At 33.9% G+C, this 12,900-nt stretch overlaps 2 protein-coding genes across 2 annotated transcripts in view; one reads left to right on the top strand and one right to left on the bottom strand.

Moving 5' to 3' along the window:
* Nucleotides 1-2,710: 2,710 nt before the first annotated feature.
* Nucleotides 2,711-11,622, bottom strand: cetn4 (centrin 4). Its single transcript, XM_016452093.1, has 5 exons — nt 11,452-11,622; nt 8,862-9,017; nt 7,980-8,108; nt 3,249-3,386; nt 2,711-2,997 (listed from the first exon to the last, which is right to left on the bottom strand). Exons 1-5 carry the CDS (start codon nt 11,452-11,454, stop codon nt 2,908-2,910), a joined length of 516 nt encoding a protein of 171 aa, XP_016307579.1. The 5' UTR covers nt 11,455-11,622; the 3' UTR covers nt 2,711-2,907.
* Nucleotides 11,623-11,750: 128 nt separating this feature from the next.
* The window catches only part of LOC107662175 (Bardet-Biedl syndrome 12 protein-like), a 4,788-nt gene continuing 3,638 nt past the window's right edge, over nt 11,751-12,900 (top strand). The window contains exon 1 of the mRNA XM_016452092.1: nt 11,751-11,810. Within this exon, the coding sequence (XP_016307578.1) occupies nt 11,787-11,810 (24 nt within the window). The 5' untranslated portion in view covers nt 11,751-11,786. The remainder of the gene's footprint in view (nt 11,811-12,900) is intronic.

Here is a 12,900-nt window from a genome sequence, read left to right as displayed (position 1 = left end):
GCATCCGAACCCAAAATATACTTTGCGTGCGTGCGTCTCGGAGCGCATGCACAGGAAGTTGTCAGTCTGTCGTTACCAGATTTGGTTCTCTTTCGCGTTTTTTAACAACTCCTTTTAATATCAGCCATGTCGCACTCTTTGCTTTCTCATTCATCCGGGTTTCTTGATCACTCTAATATAGGGGCGGGCAAGTAAATTTATTTCACGATAACAATATATATAACACGATATAGTTATTTTTTGCTTTTAATAAGGTTTTTATGATATCAAAATTTTTGATACCATAGAAATTTCATAATTCTTGACACCAGCGTCAATATCACAGACAAATTAATACAAGCCCAAAAAACCATGTCGCTCACTGCTCAGACCATGCTCAGAAAGCGTGCACATATAGCACTGTTGTTTCTATTTCAACGGCTTAAAATCACTTGTTTTTAAAGGGGTCATATGATGCTTTTTTAAAGATCATTATTTTGTGTATTTGGTGTAACAGAATATGTTGACATGCTTGCTAATATTTCCACATAGTGAGGTAGATATGTGGGGGCGTGTTAGAACGAGCTGTTTTAGGGGGGCGTGGCAGAGTCTTAACTTTGATAAAGTATATCTCTTTGGTTTTGAGACTTTAGTCTTTGCAACTTCAGGGATCTTATCTATTCACAATCAGCTTGTAACACTCCAAAGAGAAAGGAAAACTTGAAATCGCATCATATGACCCCTTTAAACCGCAATGCTTAAAAATGCGTTCAAAAGATTTTCGTGACCACAGCACACAGCAACCTGACGTGAATGCATAAGCGCAATAAAGGCGATAGTCCAAAATCTTTACTGATTGACACATTTCTACCGTTATATTCAGTTTTTAGAGTTAATGACTTTAAAAAAGGCCTGTCAACTAAAAGATGTGTCGATATATTTAGCTACATACAGACACAAACGGACACATTTGGTCACAGTTTGTTTGAGAAGTACAAAGTGGACGTCTTCAAGGTAGATCATGATGCAAAATTGTCAGATCGCCCTCTCCTAATACAGAATTTGGATTTTACCATTTAAAAATAGCATTATTGGTGGTATTTGCTATACTTTTACCATTGCTCAGTTTTTAGGGTTAGGGATTTTTAAATATTAAATCACACTGCAGGTTCTGCACAATTTGCATCACAGACATGGTATGATGATAATGAAATTTTGTGGTTGTGAGGAAGAACGGTCACCAATATGTATACAAACAACATAGACATCATAAACTTCACAGCAAATTTGTCTCACATGCGTATACAGGTTCATTTCACATTTTCTGATCGATTTGTAGGCCTACGTTATAAATTCAGCTAAATATATTTCTACATTTTAATCATAACTCTACCTTAACTCTTACAGACTTTGAATGAAAAATTTTTGATCATTTACTCACCTTCAAGTCATTTTAAATCTGTATGACTGACTTTCTTCTCTGGAACACAAAAGATGATTTATTGAAGAATGTTAGTAACCAAACATTTTTGGTTCCCATTGACTTCCATTGCATGGACAAAAAATACTATGGACGTCAATGGGAACCGAAACTGTTTGGTTACCAGTATTTTTCAAAATCATCTTCTTTTGTGTTTAGCAGAAATAAATAATTGCACACAGGTTTGGAATGACTTGAGGGGGAGTAAACAATGACAGAATTTCATTGGGCGGACGATCGTTTGGGCGGACGATCACTTTAACAAACCTTTTTTCTAACGACTTCTTAAAATGTCAGTTTTTCTGGTTTTACTACATTTGTGGGAAAGTTAAAAAAATTCAACGCATGGCAATGAGGTGTTTCCCAGTTCAACACTCACTCTCGATTTGACCTTTGTTTCATCCTAGACTTGAAATGCAAATATCACAATCAACTCTTACAATCAACTCTTGTGTACTATTTGGTTTTTAATGCATGTTGTCTATTGCTGTCTGAAAATTCCCATGGTACATGTCAATGTATGTTTCTGGAGAAACTTTTTTCAGTTTTGTTTTACATAAGACTAAAATAAGAAGGCAGCTAATAAATGTGGCTTGATTTGACTTAAGTGAAATTTCAAAATCTCTGCAGTTAGCAGTGTGACATACAGTCGTCATAAAACTGAGAAGGGCTATTAGTGTTTATTGAGTTTACTTAGTATTTAACAAAGACAGCATTTAACAGATGACTGTGGTTTGAGGTGTCATCAGTTCACTGACATTGTGTTTTAATTATATTTTATTAACACACATAATTGATGTCTTTAAAAAAGGAGTTATATACTGAGGCACTATCTATCTATCTATCTATCTATCTATCTATCTATCTCCTTTCTCTCTGTTATATTATATTTTCACATATGTTAGCCTGCAATGTTCTGTTAAAGTTTGAATGCAATAAATAAAATAGTAATAAAAAAATGACACTATGAGCAGAATCTCTATGATTACCCTCTATAAGTCACAGTGGGTAAAGCCGCATGGATTTATTATCATTCCTTTCTAGTGTAAAATGGATATTCCCTATCTCATACAAATTTTATATAAATGTGTTTTATGTTTTGAAAGTTGTCAAAGACCAAGAAGAGGAAGTTTTTATAGTCAAACATTTAGTTCTGAGTGGCAGGGTTTCCACTTTAAGACTTAAAACTCGAAAGGTCATCTTTAATTTTTAAATATTCATTTATATAACATAGGTACGTTTATTCTTTTCCATTGTGCACTTTGGGCTCGATCATTATGTGGAGACAGACCACACAGATGCAAATACATTTTTATTTAATACTGCACAAAATATGTATACATTAAAATGTTTTTACAACCTTTAAAAGAAAAAAGAAAGCAACACAAAACAACACTTCAAGTCCTTTCAGAGGCTTATAGATATACTAGCTTTAGCGATGGAGGAATTCAGTACAGACTGGTCTTTTTCATTATCCGTAGAAACTCCTGCTCATTAATCTCTCCGTCACCATCTCTGTCGGCCTCGTCGATCATGTCCTGTTCCAAATAAAAACCCCGAGACACAATCATGTCACAAAACAATTGCCAAAAACATGTTGTTAAAGTGCAGTGTTTCCTAATGGTGTCAGCTGTTGCTCCGTGATGAGGGATCTTATCTGATCTTATGTCATTCACTACCCACTGACTAACCAGCCACTTTCTCAGGAGAGACACAATTCGTCTGTGAGGTTTTACACACAGGAACATCCTCTTTCTGTGTATTTCCCCACATCTGGAGAAAGACGCACCTGTAATTCCTCATCCGTGAGGTTCTCCCCGAGTTCTTTGGCCACTCGCTTGAGATTTTTGAAAGAGATTTTGCCGGTGCAGTCGTCATCGAATAGCCTGAAAGCCTTCAGAATTTCTTCTTTTGAGTCCTTCTCACTCTGTTGTGAAAGATAAATGACACACAGCTAAACTCAGTGGGAGTGGGCATCTTGGCCAAAATCACAGTATGAGTAACTTTATATCACGGTAACGGTCTCCCATGCCAAGACTTGTATTTTTGCTTTAAACAAATAAACATTTGGCTATTATAGTTAACTAAAACGGAAACTAAAATTTAAACCCTAAAACAACAACACACACAAAAACTATTTTCATTTCTTGAAATAAAATAAATGTAAACTGAAATAAAATATATATTTAAAAAAATTCAGCTAGCTTGCCAAGACAATATTTCTAATCTTAATTAAGTTTATCCTGATGTACTAAAATTACTAATAGTAAAACTGAAATAAAATTAATAAAATCTATTGTTTATACATACAGTCGTGGCCAGAATTATTGACAGATTGTATTGTAAATATGATAAAGAAGCCTGTGAAAATAAATCTGCATTGTTAATCCTTTTGATCTTTCATTCAAAAATCCTAGCGAAGTCACAATTTTATTGAAGTAAAAAAAATCTGAAAATGGGGAGGATGGATGTGATGGATGATTAAGGGAATTTGGCTTTGGTTTTCCCTCATATTTATATTCCTGTGGAACAGGAAGTCATGGCTGTTTCATGTTTCATTTCATGTTTGTAGTCATCCTGGTGTGCTAGAAATTGTAAATATGAATGGGCATATACTTTAGAGATATTTTACTCAGGAATTTCTAGGGGTGCCAATAATTGTGGCCAACGTGTTTTTGAGAAAAACATTTATTTCATAATGAGATTTTCCCCACATTGTTGTACTTCAATAAAAGGTTAGGTTTTTGTGAATTTTTGGAATAAATGATCAAAAGGATTAACAATGCAGATTTATTTTCACAGGCTTCTTTGTTCATATTTACCAAGGGTGTCAATAATTCTGGTCACGATTGTATAATATATTTTGTGATAAAAAATACTACTGAAATTAACAAAGATACAACAAAATTATTAAAACGTTTACTAAAACTAAAATGAAAACAGAAAATATCAAAAGTAAAACCAGATTCAAAATATTAATAAAAACTACAATAGTATATCAAAGATACTAAAATAACACTGTTATATATATTCTATAACTACTTGGTAAAGTACGGTGGCCGAGAAAGCTCAATGCGCTGCAACTTTAGAAAACACATGCAAATAGAAAAAGCACCAGCAAATTAAGAAAACATCTTCTTCAGTTTGACGGCACACGTGCTGCAAATACTCGCAACACAATCAAATACAGAAACATGCTGCAAATGCTCACAACACAACCAAATACAGAAACACGCTGCAAATGCTCACAACACAACCAAATACAGAAATGCAAGTACAGACCACAATGGGAGGATCCCAACAATGCCAAAATTACCCCAACAAAACGAAAATTAACCATGTTTTTTTTTGTATTTATTATAATTTGTATAACCACAGTTGTACAAATACCATGGTTAAATTATGGTTAGTGTAGTAAATCCATGGTTAATTTGTGGTTACCATGGTTTAACTATAGTAACAATTTTTTGTTTTTACTTATTTTTTACATAATAAATGTATTTATTAATTCATTCATTTTAATAGTAAAACCATATGGTTAATTTTTGTAAGGGAAGTTGTAAAGTAAGTTAGCCAGCTTACATGCTTTCACAGTTACAGTAATTGTGTATTTCATCAGCTTATTTAGGCTAATTTAAAAAAAAGAAGAAGCAGCAAAGGAATCGTATGATCAGGATGTTAAAATAAACAAAAATCTCACCTTTCAGAGCAAATATTGATAAATATGTCCCAGCCATGTTCGTCACTTTGCGGTTCCCTTAAACATTTCCGATGTGGTGTCTGTGCCTATTTGCGGCGCGTTTCTTTATTTGTTTGTGTTGTGAGCATTTGCAGCATGTTTCTGTTTTTGCAGCGCGTTTCCTTATTTGTTTGTGTTGTGAGTATTTGCAGCACATTTCTGTTTTTGCAGCGCGTTAATTTATTTGGTTGTGCTTAGGGGTGTAAATCGGATGGTTCGTCACGATTCGATACGATATCGATTCTCATACCCAGCGATACGATATTTGCCGAAAAATTCTATGATACGATTACGATTAGATTTGATACAGGAGTATATCGATCGATATATCGATATTATGATATTATATATCTATTTTAAACAACCATCTACATTTTTATTAACTCACAAATGCAACCAAAATATATAACATGAACATTTATCTGAAATTTTCACATCCTGTACCTCAATTGGGACATTCACAACAAAAAAATAGGCCTACACATTTATTTTATTTTTTTTTAATAATAAAGAAAATAAGCAATTGGAAAAACAATTCTGGCTGCTACTATGGGCTCAGTGCTAAAAATCTTTTCTACAGATAACCAAATTACAAGCAATAGCAGAAAATAAATACAATACAACAAAGACACAAGTTCAATAAACTGCCAATATAACACTGTATAAATTAAATATAGATTAATCATTTTTGATGTTACCAAGGTTATTTAGTCAGGAGCAGTGAGCACTTGTATTTTTCTTTGACAGCATTAGGTTTATTATTAGTTTGCTTTCACTGAACGAAGTACGGATTTAATAAACTGATACACATGCCTTTTCTTTCTCAACTATTTGTACAAGTATACAAGTATTTGCAGCATGTTTCCGTTTTTCAGCGCGTTTCTTTATTTGGTTGTGTTGTGAGCATTTGCAGCGCATGTGCTGTCAAATTGATGAAGATGTTTTCTTAATTTGCAGGTGTTTTTATTTTCTATTTGCATGTGTTTTTTCATTTGCAGCACGTTGAGCTCTCTCGGCCACCATAGGTAAAGCCTATTTTTGAATAATCTATTTTTTCATTAAATAGTTTACAAATACTAGGAATTACACCTCATTTGATCACTTTCTCTTTTTTCAATATTGACATATCAAATTTCAGATTCTTCATAAAAAATAAATGACAAGACTGTTTTCTTCTGTAGAGCTGCTTTACAGCTGAGATTGACGTCTTTTCAAAATTGATGAATTTTGCAATGAAATTTGTTACGTGCTATGCGTATGTGTGTGTTTCTTCCTTCCCTCCCTCTCTTGTCTTTTCTCTGCTGCCTCGCTCTTAGGTTCCTGGTTGGACGTGTCGCCTGCCAGTCATAATTGTGACGTCGCCCTCTGCGCCCAATCTGCTGTCGCCCTGCCGGTTTAAAAGGTCCTCCCGCGAACCTCGTGTGGCGGCGGTGTGTTTGTGTGTGTGTTTTGGTTTGCTGAAATTAGTTTTTGTATCCTACTCTTTAATGCTGTGTGTCTAGCACTTGCTGTGTATTTGAGGTACGGTTCGTTTACTCCTTAATTAGGGAAAAAGGAACAGGTAAGCATATCGCGCGATATACACTTTGCACATAGTAACGAACGATGTGTTTAGATCCTTGTAATTTGGTTTTTAGAGTAGGACATTTAGAGCGTCGATATGCTGAAGACTTCGGTTTCTTTTCCACATTTTTCTTTTGTTAGTTAGGCTAGAGGAGCTTTATGGGAATCATTTGGTTTTATTTAGTTTTCTTTGATTTGGGCGCCACTAGTGTTGCTTTCGTCAACGAAAATTATGACAGTATGAACGTGACTAAAACTAATAAAAACTAAAATGACAGCTTCACACAAAGACTAGACTAAAACTAAAATTAAAACAGTTTCTTTGCGTTTTCTTTTATTAAAAATAAGACACTATTGTAATGTATACAATGGTCAAAATTTTTATTTTTGCTGGGAAATCAAACAAATGAACATATTTTGAACTTGATGTACCAAAATTCAGATTATTCATACAAATTAAAAACGTCAGTGCAAAAACTACTTTATGGAATGTATAAGTTAAAAAGAAAAGACTTCATAAAATGGTTAGTTTAAATTCTAAATTCTGATTGGATGAGCCACTTTTGAGCTTTTGTAAAAATAGACGTTGCTTGGCAACTGTAAACAACTCTCTCAAGGCTTCGCTGTCTAATGGACCCTTTTCACAAGACTGTGATGACGCGTTTAACGGTCCTCAGCATCGTAAATCCTCGAAAGTTTTTCATATTTGTATTAAAAAAAAAATGTATCTACATTTATAACACTATTCTTTGTATTATATCACCTTTGCATCAAATTACAAAAAAAACAGTTAACCCTAATGCGAGGGTGTTTCTAATGCAGCGTCTATGGGAGGGACAGTAAATTTGACATCGTTCTCTCTTCTGACTGCCATTATCAGTCTCTCTCAATTTTTTTCCTTTTATTGAAACTCATGAAAACACTATCGTGGAGTTTTTCTTTTGCTATTTGAGCAACTGGGAATGCAAAAAGTATATTTGTGGTGCTCTCCCATTCACTGCTCTTCAAGTTTACCCAACTATGACGACATCCGCTGCTGAGAAACCCGGAAATGTGAAAAGGGTCCATAACGCCACTTAATAGCAAGATCCTATCATCTTGATGTGTTTCTTTTCGGATATTTTACTGATGTCATTTTCCATATAAACACCTGAGGTTTGCAACAGTGGCCAGATAGTTGTCTGATTGCTTATGTTATAATTCGGCTTGCAGACTTACCATTTTCTGTGTCATCATAGAAAGGAAATCATTAAAGCTGATTACGCCCGATCCTTCTTTATCAATATCAGCAATCATCTTTTTTATCTCTTCTTTCTTCGGCTCAAACCCCAGAGCTCGCATAGCAACCTATGGCAACAAGTCAATTACTCTGTTAGTATATATGCTCATATTGGACACATATTTGAATGGATTCACATTATTAAAATTTTTAAACCATTTACTCTTAAGGCGAAGCTATAGGCAAATAAACAACGGGTTTTTCATATATCATTTACCTGATTTTATACAACATTTTATTTTTAAAAAATGATGAGAATTTTTTTTAGCTGTTCACAGTATTTTCTGAGTCATTTGGATTACTTGTGGATTATTGTGATGTTTTTATCAGCTGTTTGGACTCTCATTCTGACGGCACCCATTCACTGCAGAGGATCCATTGATGAGCAAGTGATATAATGCTACATTTCTCCAAATCTGTTCTCATGAAGAAACAAACTCATCTACATGCAAATGTTCATTTTTAAGTGAACTTTTCCTTTAAATGCATGACATTTTATTTAAGAACAAATATAAATTATGCCTGTGTATGTAGAATATCTTTTATGGTCAATAAATAATTCTCATTTGTGTTCAAATAAATAACAGACTATTACAAATAAAAAATAATAAAAGTCTACTAAAATTCCTGTTAATGACATTTACTGATTATACATGTAACCCCAGGGTCATGCAAATTCATTAGCCGGTAGTAGGTAAGGAGTAAGATTAGTCACTCAGATGGGATTTTACGATTAGGTCATTCCTAGATTTAGTTTAGATGCTGTCTCCGGGCCTTTATCAAATATAACATTATGGCTACAGGTCTCAAACCCTTTTTACCTTCAGTTCTTTTACATCTATGTTTCCAGACCCATATGTGTCAAACAGATCGAACGCTTCTTTGATCTCCTGCCTCTGTTCCTCTGTCAGTTCTGGTTTGGGACCTGCTCTCTTCCGCTGGTTCGTGGTGGCGCTGGGTTTCCTGAAGCTTGAAGCCTTGAAAATAAAAGCAGAAAGAGAGATTCAGCCATGCTTCCACCAGGGGGTGTTATCATGGTTTTCTTATATGTCTTATAAATGCTTCTATAAGGGAGTTCTCAATGCTGTGGAGCTATGCAAGCACCACCTCCCTCATTTCCATGGTGCACACAGAAAAGTACAAATAAATAAATGTATAAATGAGTAAATGTGTAAATAAATACACATGGGAATAAATAAATACAAAAATAAATGGATGCATAAATAACAAAATAAATGAAAGAATAAAAATAAAGTTAAAAAGAATAAAAATGAAGTTAAAATTAAATATATAAAATAATTAATAAAGGAAAAAAGTAATACATTGTACATTACAATTGTACTTGTTCTATCAAGTTATTTATTATGTATTTTCCTATTATTAAATTATTTATTTATTTTTCTTCAGGTTTGGTCCTCCATATTCTTACTGTTTACTGAGTTTTGTTTTGGAAAAAATCAGAAATTAAGAATATGAACTGAACTAAAAATATTATTTCTGTTGCAACAGAGGACCAGACAGATAAAAGTGTCCAAACACATCCTAAATGTTGCCTATCCTGTGTTTCTTTTTGTATATACTATATTTTAGCACATTTTACAATAATTTGCACACTTATACTAAAGCTGCAGTGTTATTCGATTTTTTAACATTTTGAGCTAAATCTCAAAATGATGACTGTCCCAAGCATGGTTCAATAAATTACAGCTTTTATAAATAAAAAAGCATAAAAATGTTAATAAATACCTCCGGCATAATTGTACAAGTGTCTATTTTAGTAAATTGCAATCAATTTTTTCATCCATATATTTCTGAAAGTGTAGGAACTTGATACATTTTGTCTCTAAAAACACCATATCCTGATTTTAAATCGGCCAATTCCGAATAAAACTTTAATTAGTTGAAGGACTCCATTCATGATCATGTTACTGAAGCCCCCTGTGAAGTCCATGACATGTGCACATGGTCAATTTTGTCTCATAATTGTTCAAATATTTAACAAAAGTGTTATGTTTTGTTGTCCTTTGGTGTGACACCCCTAAATTATATTTTTTATTAAAAACTGCATGTTAAACTTCATAATCATGGAAAATAATGCAAATGTGTCTTGCTTACCGCTAATGGCAGGTTAGCTTGGAATAGCAAGGTCATTAATTGACAGAAAAAGGCTGAAACGTCCTCTGGTGTGACAGAAAATGTCCTCTGGTGTGACGCCTGTACTGTCACACCACAGGACAAAGATGTCACACCAGAGGACAAGGTCTCTTTAAGAAGCATTTTAAATAATTAAATAAGATTTAACTACTTTTTATTCTTTTTTGATTTTAAGTGTTCTTAAATGCAATAATAATAACATTAATTAAATTATTTTCTGATGTTTTTACAGAAAACTTGTACTGTTATAAAGTGTCATGAAAATAAGTATAAAATGTGATACTTTGTTTTTGAGACAGAAAGAATTGAGGGAGAGAAATTACTGGAAGAGAGAGGACACGGAAATATATAGAGAAAATTAACAGGGATACACCAGAAGGGAGGAGATCCTAAGAGAACGATGCAAAAAGTAAATAGAATCAAAATGATGCCTTAAAAAGAGTAGCTATATAGTTTATTGCCGCACATGCAGCAGGGCGGCTAGAAGAGTTTCAGTAACATACTGATTGACTAAGAGACTGAATTTTGTTGATGAAAATAATTTTTTGTTTTGTTTAAAAAACATGTTGATATTGTTTCTATCAAAATTAAACTTTCTTTCTCCTTTGACATGTTCAAAATTAAATAGAAATAATTTAATAATTACCATTTCTGTCCTTTAACATCTTATATTAGTATAATTTTCAGCAGTTTTGAACAGATGACAGCAAAGTTTGTCTTGAAATTGTCCAACATTTCATATTAAATAAATAGCACTATGAAAGTGTTTAACAATGAAGATAATTCTCTCTCATGCTATTTATGTATTATTAAGAGTTTTTCTTTCTTCATTTTTACTGTCACACCATACTTATTTTGCACTGGTGTTAATTAACAGCAATCTTCTTCTCCTGCAAGGATAAATAAATGTTACTTAATTAAATCACATTTACATAAATTATTCACAGGCTAATCTGTATTTGGTGGGAGATTTTAAGAGCTGGATTAGTTTCATAATCACATACGCAGATTTACAAAACTTCGGTTTAATTAATTAGATTCAAGCAAGCACAATTACTGTAAAGGATAACAGTTTCTATGTTACCGCACTGAAAGTGTTTCAACAAATGAAGCTAATGTCTGTCTGCTGGCTTCCATAACAATAACGCCAACAAGCTAACAGTTTAGGCTAACGAACATCTTATATATACTCTTATTTAGTTTCTGCTAACGTGAATTAATTCACAAAGTTTTAAAAGTAACTTAAGCTATACTTACCATCTCGAAAGTTTTAAGAGAATCAAACCACAGCTTTGCAGCTTGCGTGAAATGTTGGTAAACAAGAGTAGGAAATGCTGTCAATGTCGTTGGTTTTCTAGAGCGCGTTTGGATGGGCGTGGCTTCTGACTGATTGACAGCAGATTGATCCAATAGCAGGTGCAGCCTTTCTGTCTAGGATGTATTCTACCAATAAAACATGAGTGGGCGGGTTTGTTAGATGTAATTGACAGTCTGTTTCGTTTGGCATCCGTCTCTTAGCAACGAGCCATTAGCAAGCGTGTTGTAGTGCGGTGCGCATGCGCATTTCAGAATATGGCCCCACCACGTAAACAATGCAGCTCAGCGCAGCGGTGAAGGTTTGTAGCTTCGGTTTGATTAGGACATTGTATACGACATATAAAAAAAGAAAAACATCTCCAGCAGCTAAATTCAAATCTGCGTTCGCTGGCTGGCACAGAGCCAGAGACAAACGTTTTTAAAGCGCTGCGCATTATAACCAATCCCATACTATTACGTTGAGATTATGAATACAAAGACCAATCAGAGGCGTTCTGCGCATTATAACCAATCCCATACTATTATGTTGAGTTTATGAATACAAAGACCAATCAGAGTCGTTCAGGTGAGTCACCGCTGTTTCGTCACTGCGCGCGCTGGCTGACTGAACTCTCTGGCTAATTATCTCATCAGAAACAACAAAGTGAAGATGTACGAATGTAAGTAAGATATTAATTTTACAGTGTAAACAGCTTTAGAGATTATTATGGGAGTTTTTGAGAGTGCTTGAATTCGCTGGACTGAAGTGAAAATGTTCTTTGATAGTGTAAACGTTCTTTGCTCTCTTTTTGTACAATGAAAGTGTTATAAGCTAATTAGTAACTTACAATGTTTTTATTTACTTCACATTAAATACAAAGTCAGTCGTATTAAATATATTTAATAGCCCCAACCCCCACCCCCCTTTATTCGTGCCACCTCAAAAATTATGCCTCTGACACTACAATACAAAATTATTTGTCAAATAAATGAAACATGATGAAACATTCATTTTAGTTGAAATTGTTATAGATTACATCTAGATTGCAGCGATACATGACATGGTGAAAAATGACTGAATGAATAATAGGCTACTTAAAGTAGTTTAAGATTAATTTTAAAATTGTGCCCCCTAAAAGCACAAGTGGCCCCTGTCTGGCCCCCCCAGTTACTGTGGTCTAGAACCGCCCCTGGCTGTATATGACTCGAATTTGAGTTGAAATTTGATCCAAAATGATATCCACACAGTTTGAATGCTTTGTTTTGCCTGCATAAAATACAAGAGAAGCTAATTTGCCAATAAGACTGAATAACCTCGAGTTGATCTTAAAAGGGTCATATGATGCAATTTCAATTTTTCCTTTCTCTTTGGAGTGTTACAAGCTCTTGGTGCATAAAGAAGATCTGTAA

Source organism: Sinocyclocheilus anshuiensis, unplaced genomic scaffold, assembly GCF_001515605.1.
Source record: "Sinocyclocheilus anshuiensis isolate Anshui unplaced genomic scaffold, SAMN03320099.WGS_v1.1 scaffold1120, whole genome shotgun sequence".
NCBI classification, from domain to species: Eukaryota; Metazoa; Chordata; class Actinopteri; order Cypriniformes; family Cyprinidae; genus Sinocyclocheilus; species Sinocyclocheilus anshuiensis.
Note: the sequence above shows the minus strand (reverse complement) of the source record. Positions and strands in the feature narration are given on the sequence as shown.

What these genes read in the sequence shown, in the direction of transcription:
- cetn4 (XM_016452093.1), bottom strand. An exon ending in TAGATGTAAAAGAACTGAAG is followed by an intron (nt 8,109 to 8,861) that starts GTAAAAAGGGTT and finishes TTGTTGCCATAG; the next exon opens with GTTGCTATGCGAGCTCTGGG. An exon ending in CTATGATGACACAGAAAATG is followed by an intron (nt 3,387 to 7,979) that starts GTAAGTCTGCAA and finishes CTTTCACAACAG; the next exon opens with AGTGAGAAGGACTCAAAAGA.